Below are 7,081 nucleotides of genomic sequence, written 5' to 3'. Positions count from 1 at the left end.
TGGAGAAAGTAAAGATTAATCTGCAAAGGTGGGAATATGTGCTTCAGAATCTCCCCTTTTGAAGCACAGTGAGGGTTATCAATTCTTTTATGCTCCCCCATATAGCCTTCAATAAGTCCGTTGCTTAAGCTTGCTAAATGCAACTGAAAAAGAGTGGCAAAAGGGAAGATAGTCCTGCACGTGGGAGACCCTCTTGGGGTGGACGTTACTCACAAGCAAATATTCTTATCGGTTATGGAGAAAGTAAAGACTAAGATGCAAGGTGGGAATATGTGCTTCAGAATCTCCCCTTTCCAAGCACAAAGAAGGTTAGCTCCCCCATATAGCCTTCAATGGGTCCACTACTTAAGCTTGCTAAATGCAACTGAAAAAGAGTTCTTGAAACTAGTAAAGAATACCAACACTAAAGACGCAATGCCCTGGCAGTGGGCTAAATGGGAGACAGTTGTGAGACCTTTGGAGCAAGACGGACTCAAGATTCTTAACCATAGCACTCAAGCGGAGGTCCAATGTGCCAAGTTTGTGGTAGCTCTAGCAAAGCAAGGCCAAGCTTGGGCTATTCTGGCTAAAGATATGATGGACAGCTCCAGAGAATGCTCGCAAGGCAGCTAGTGGAAAGGGCTTGAGGTGCATGACAAGCTGCAGGCCCCTCAATGGACCGTCTTGAAACTTGGGGGTATGATAGGCGAGCTCACTCAAAATGCACTAGAGCAATGAAATCCTTGAAATGGGGAGAGTTGTCATGGTAGTTCCACAATTCTATAACTCAAAGATATGATGGACAACTCCAGAGTATGCTCACAAGGCAGCTAGTGGAAAGGGCTTGAGGTGCATGACAAGCTGCAGCCCCTCAATGGACCGTCTTGAAACTTGGGGGTATGATAGGCAAGCGAACTCAAAATGCACCAGAGCAACGAAATCCTTGAAATGGGAAGAGTTGTCATGGTACTTCCACAATTCTATAACTCATTGATCCCCTTGGCTCTCCAAGGGTGGAGGCTTCCTTCTGATCCCTTTTTGAAGAGAAGTTGCCAGAAAGATTAATAACAAGGGTATCCGTATAGACCAACTTTAGAACTACAACAAAAGTTTTTGGAAAGGAACGGATGAACTGTATTTCTAGTTTAACCTCAGTGGGACTAAAAGATTGCTGATCAACAGAGCCCTAGAACCGCTTAACATGCGGTATCTGCCAAACTATGAATCCCAGTAATCCCAGTTCGAGTGGACAGTCTGGCAATGGCCTGTGAATAGACATTATTTAAACCGCAAACTAAGGATGTGTACCTCACTCTTGGGAGAATCAATCTTATGGCGTCAAAAGATTGATTCTCCCCACTTAACAAGCAGTGGGATAAAAGATGGATGGGGTCAAGATGGGCGACGGATATTAAAAACATATGAAGCCCTTAATGGCCGCATGGGATGAAGGTTTTCTTATGGGAGGTACTATGGAAAGCCATGCCGATTAGAGTGAAGGTTCTTGCCAAAGAAATTGGTCCCGATAGATCCTCGCAATGCATAACGGCTTGTGAAGACCTCCCTCACCTTTTCAAGAAGTGTGCGATAATATGTGGTCTTGCAAGGAAGATTTGCAAATGGACCCAAAAGACTTGGAAAGAAGGATTTTTCAAGAACGATCTCTTCTTCATAGGGAAGGTCTTCAAGAGCCATGCAATACTCATAACAACACAAATTGTGAGGCATTGCTACTTCAAACACATTTGGGAGACAGGGAACTGTTGGATAATCAAAAACTCCATGGAAGTAGCCAAGGTCACGGACACAGTCCAAGAAAGCAAAATAACGATCATCACCATTGGAAAACAAAGAAACTCTGAGGAGTGAAACAGGACATGGACGTTGCTATGACAGGCTTGCATAGGCGATAGTGTGGGCTCATCCATCGTCATGGGGTGGCTCTCCCTTCAACCGGCAAAAGGGTTTGAGTAACTTGTACAGATAATAGTACACTTACTAAACTTATATTACTAGACTACATGGAATCCATTTACATGCGCAAAGTGTGTGCATCCACTCTATGCTAACTAGCACACTGTTACTAAGTGTTCTCTAATCTCATATGTATTTATTCATCTAATCTCACATTTTTTGCACTGACGTTGACAAGTTTCTCTCATTTCTTGCTAATTTCCGAGTGTTTGGTGGCTATATCTACATATTTGCTTAGAGTGCATTTTAATCACACCATTGGTAGGTTGATGTTTTGGCATTTTTGTGGAGCTTGATTTCTAGAACAATCATTGTGGGTAGTGATTGAGGGCTTCTTTGTGGCTGTGCCAGGCCTTGTGGGGCTTGTCCAAATTCTAAACATGTCGACATTGTGAGGTTTTTTCCTATGTGCCAACTGAAAGAACACAACTGGAACAGACTTTAGCATTTCAACACAACTTGAAACTGAGAGAGATTCTCCCCCAGATACAATGGCCCCAAAACCCTAGCGTCCCTTTCGGTATTTCTTTTATGTTGATCTTCAACGAGTACAACCGCCAAAAGGAGCACTCTCAAGCCGAAAATGAAGTTCAACACATCTCTAGCTTAATACAGTGATCATTTTGTATGTCTTTTGAAATTTGTGAAAGGGATAAGAGGCTGCAAGTTTTCAGAAGAGTGCCTAGTACAGTTAAACTCTAGTTGTAAAACCTGCAAGAATGGTCTATATGCCTTGAGGTTCTGGAAGGCATCAGATGAGAAAGGGGCTCACATTCAATGTTAAATGCAATGTTCGGCATATGACAACGAGAATGCTAGTAAGATCATAAAGCCAGTGGGCCAATTCAACTTAGGCTAGGCTGCTCAATCCGGTGACTTACCGCCAGAGGAAAGCTGCATCGAATGAGTTCCTTGTGTGTAGTGTAGATCACCCTTGACATCATACTCACTTGCGCACTACATTTTATCTTTAAGGCTTTGAATTTGTCAATTTGCATGCTATCATGCTGTCAAAAAATGGTCCCAATATCAACACACGATTCGGCTTGCGTGCCACTAATGTTAAAAACACACTAAATTTTTGCATCTGTGCATAAACTTAGTGCATGTCAAAACTAAATGGAATACATTTTGATGATTGGTGGAGGGGTTCAAACCAAGCTACATCAATCCTACTGGTATGATTTTTTTTGGGGAGGGGTTTGAACCAAGCTACATCAATCCTACTTGGTTCAACCCAAAGTAGTAGACACTAAATCTTTTATCCCATGAGCCTGATAATGAAGGATGCAGAACAAACTGTTCATGCTCACTGCCATTACCTGCCTGCATACTCTCCTAGTTTCAGCTCATTCAATCAAACGATCACGCCTTCGTTGTCCAATGCTTTTTTTGAAACAAACACCAAGCAGGATTTTATCAACATGTCAATTGCTACAAACTGGAAGCATTGAACTCGTATGTTAAGACATGACCTTTATAATGCCCAATATTGTAAGAACAGCAAAGGGACACTCCCCACATTGAGCCACTCATTTCATGTTTACTTTTCCCACTCCCAAATCAAACCAGGCATTTTCAAATTAAGTTTTGCCAGATTAAGAGTTAAGACCAATTTTCTGCCTTGCATTTGACATCTGGAAGTGTTTAAAACAAGCCAAACAAGCCATCATCAGAAACCCCAGAGAGGAAGAACCACCTGTATACAAATATGTAAATCATAATTTGGGTTATGTTCCAACTGGTTTGTACACTCTAGGCATAGAAAGCTTACAACAATTGGAATTATGATCACGCGAAACTTGACTACTGTGCCTGAAGTTTTAGGCTCACAAAATGCGATCTTTGTAATCGCAACTCATACAAAATAGTGAGCTTTGCAGAAAGATGAGTAGGCCACATGGGGTATCAACAAAATCAGGTGCTTATGAGTAGTAAACAACTGATAAGCATCCAGGGCCTGACCTACTGCCGATGAAATGGAGCGAGATGCTACCTGGCTATGGACATGGACCTATGAATAAAGACAAGCATGTTGAGCTCACATTCCCTACATGGAGACGCACCAACCATAGTACACATTTGCGCAGAGGAAACTTTTGCAAGCGCCTGTGTTTAAATATGATGTTGTTCATTAGCCCCAAAGAACCAACCTGGCAGCTATACCTGCACCAACAGGCCTCACCCAAGCCATCGACGGTGCTCGTAGTCTGTTCAGAGTAAACTCTTGCAAGCAAAGAGGAAAGTTCAATCAAATCAAATCATCAAACAAGGAACAATTCAAATGAGATTGCTAGCGATGAGACTCTGATAACCACCCAGCCATATGTTAGCATTATATCTAGTAAAGAACCAGACAAAACTTACCTGTGTAGTTAAAGAAACCCTCTTAAGGCAGGCCGTAACCCATCACCTTTAAACAATTTTGCTAACATCACACCCGAGTGCTTCTCCTTCACTCTCATGGCTAATATTAGAACTTTCAAATGCTTGCGAATGGCCCTGTTCGGAAAAACCCACCATTAGCTGTTCCAAAAAGGTGTCAGCATCTTCACACTTCATATCATCAGGCCGGCTGCTGTCGTCTTCCTTCACCCTCTGATACCCAAATTCCTCGTTCTGAGAAGTACCTTGACTGGTTATCTCTAAAGGCTTCTTTGCAGAGCCATCATCAAGAGGTAACCCCAACGTGCTGCTACTCCACAGCTCTGAATCCAACCTTTTTGTGGCAGATGATGTACCTTGGGCCATTTCTTGCAGTAATTCTTCAAAATGTGCAGGTTCCACCTCAGCATCAGATGACAGAAACTTCAAAAGCAAGTCAATACCTTCATTTATCGGATGTGCATCGAAAATTGGTTGGGAGGTGGTAACCGTGGAGGAATCAAGCTTATCAGAGACTTGGGATAGCTCATCTGCAACATCTTCGAGTGCAATATGATTGCCAAAGGTTGTTTGCAAGAGTTGCTGCACCTTGGTACCATTGAAGCCCTCAGCATGTATGCGCTTATGAGCAAGTTGAGGGAAGAAATCTGAATTTTGTAATGCTCTGGCTAGAAACGTCAACATACCACGTTGTTGCTGTTCTAGTTTATGAAGGCAGTTCGACATGGCGTTCATTTTCTCTTCAGCTTGTTGCTGACACTGCCTAAGTCTAAATACTTCCATTATAAGCACATCTTTGTCTCTTTTGAGGGCTCTTATTGTATTCCTTCTGTCCACAGTTCCACAAGATGCAGGTTCCGCCTGATCTCGCATGCAATCAGTTCTATTCACCACACTCCTCTGATGATGCTGAGATTTCCTTCTTTGAATAAACTTCAAGAGATTCCTTTGACCTTTCGCAAACCGTTCATTAGCAAACTCCCAACGATCGGGATCAACTTTTCTGAATCCCTGCAAACATTGAGCCAGAACACTTGTCAAAGATATTTTGATTCAAAAGCCAACGCTGCAAGTGCGTCTTTTTCCAATGGTACATGCCCACCTGTAAACAATATTATCCCCACAAACCACAAACCCCCTTCCCCAGTTAACTCTTGGGTGTGCGTGCACATAAACACCACCATATCATTAATTTCAATAATTTTGGTTTCTCTTAACTTCAGTATAATAATCTTAAGACTTCAAATCTTCTTTATCACCCTTGGTATTTACTAATTGAGCTGCCTCATTACCAAATGTGGCACATACGTTTCCAGTTGATGTTACTCAGTCTAACCAGCTAAACCTCTCTCTCTCTCTCTCGGGATTGTTCCTACTGCGACATTAAAATCTCTCTTCTTCCCATTCACATACATATGGGTGACATGTAATATGTGTAACGCACATGCAGAAATTACTCTGCAGATGAGCTTGCAAACACAAGAGGAACTCCACTCAAAATAATCCGTCTCTTTGTCCAATCATCAAAAGGGAGGATCGGAAGGAGGTTCACTCACATAGGTGTTTAGCTGCCGGACAAAGCTGGAGAAGTTGGAGTGCTTAAAGGAGCGGGGAAGCAGGTGGGCAGAGAAGGTGTGAGGGTCCCACACAATGAAGCTGCCACCAGAGCAGGCCCAAGAAATGATGGAGTCGGTATGCGGGTCATCCACCATTTCGTAGATCTTGGAGAGGAAAGGGGGCGGCAGGACGCTGGAGGTGACGAAGCGACCAGGCGAATGGTGAGGGTGATGAGCGGGCGGCTGCTGCCTCTTCAGGGGTGGAGGGTGATGGTGATGGTGGTGGTGGTGGTGATGGTGGTGGGCGCCCGAGGCAGACTCGGCAGAGGGGCTCTGAAGGAAAGCGTCTTTACGGGTGCAGTCTTCTGCTTTGGGGATACTGAGAGGGGGTTGGTGAGGGGGGCTAAGGAAGTGGATAGCTTCTGGAGAGGTCACCATTGAAGCAGTCGCAGCAGCGTGAGCAAGCTGAGCTACGGTAATTTGCTGTTGGGACCAGATTCGGGGTGGAGATTGCGGGTTCAGACGAGGCGGCGGCACTTAATAGCGAGGCGAGCGCAGGAGGGTTTGGTTTGGAGATTGAAACTTCTAAAGTCGGCGGCGCCATCTGAGTAGGAGAGCTCCTCTGCCCTGTGCCCTCCGCGTCGCAGAGGCTTCTAGCTCGTCCAAGCTCCTTCTTCCACGTAAGCCTTCCCAAGGCTCGGGAAAGATTGCTTTAAAACCATGGCTGCCACCTGCCAGGGTGCTCAGACCGGCCTTGGGGGGCTTTCCAAAATGGGGGGCTAAATCTGGTCGCCTTTTGGTTTTGGGGGGGGGGGGGGGGGGGGGGGGGGAAGGGGACCGTGTTCACCAAAACCTGTTTTAGCAACCAATGGAAACTAGTCTTGCTCATCCAAAATGTCTTGAAGAGACATAAAGTGAAATATTTTTTTGGAAATGCAGTCGTTGAGCCAGTAGGCCACACAAAAGGTGGCATTAGGCCGGGTTCACACTAGGCGGTGGCAGGGAATGGTCATGTTCTGCCAGCGAATCAGATTCGTGTACATCAGACAAGCGGTTCACAGTGCGCGGCGGCAAAGTTGCAACGAAGGTGCCAGCGCACGGCAGAAATAAAGCCGGGTACTTCCGACCCCCCCCCCACCCACCCACCCCCCTCTGCCATCTTCTCTTCCACCCTCCACGTATGCAAG

General features: G+C 44.9%; 1 protein-coding gene across 3 annotated transcripts; it reads right to left on the bottom strand.

Annotated features, from left to right (window-relative positions):
- Positions 1–3,641: 3,641 nt before the first annotated feature.
- LOC147422794 (heat stress transcription factor A-2e-like) lies at positions 3,642–6,467 on the bottom strand. Of its 3 annotated transcripts, none has more exons than XM_086503247.1 (3): positions 5,895–6,467; positions 4,321–5,349; positions 3,642–4,179 (listed from the first exon to the last, which is right to left on the bottom strand). In XM_086503247.1, exons 1-2 carry the CDS (start codon positions 6,330–6,332, stop codon positions 4,369–4,371), a joined length of 1,419 nt encoding a protein of 472 aa, XP_086359373.1. In that variant the 5' UTR covers positions 6,333–6,467; the 3' UTR covers positions 3,642–4,179; positions 4,321–4,368. The 3 variants fall into 3 exon arrangements, with proteins under 3 accessions (XP_086359373.1, XP_086359374.1, XP_086359372.1); XM_086503248.1 differs by having other exon boundaries at positions 3,642–4,163; XM_086503246.1 differs by having other exon boundaries at positions 3,642–5,349.
- Between the last annotated feature and the right edge of the window lie 614 nt (positions 6,468–7,081).

The sequence above is a fragment of the Adiantum capillus-veneris genome, chromosome 27 (assembly GCF_014529385.1).
Source record: "Adiantum capillus-veneris isolate H3 chromosome 27, ASM1452938v2, whole genome shotgun sequence".
NCBI classification, from domain to species: domain Eukaryota; kingdom Viridiplantae; phylum Streptophyta; class Polypodiopsida; order Polypodiales; family Pteridaceae; genus Adiantum; species Adiantum capillus-veneris.
The sequence above is the reverse complement of the archived record's forward strand: the minus strand, read 5'-3'. Positions and strand labels throughout refer to the sequence as shown.

Excerpts from the sequence above, each read along its gene's own strand:
- LOC147422794 (XM_086503246.1), bottom strand. The coding sequence starts at position 6,332 with ATGGTGACCTCTCCAGAAGCTATCCACTTCCTTAGCCCCCCTCACCAA. Across the intron at positions 5,350-5,894 it reads TCCGGCAGCTAAACACCTAT|GGATTCAGAAAAGTTGATCC; the intron begins GTGAGTGAACCT and ends CAATGTTTGCAG.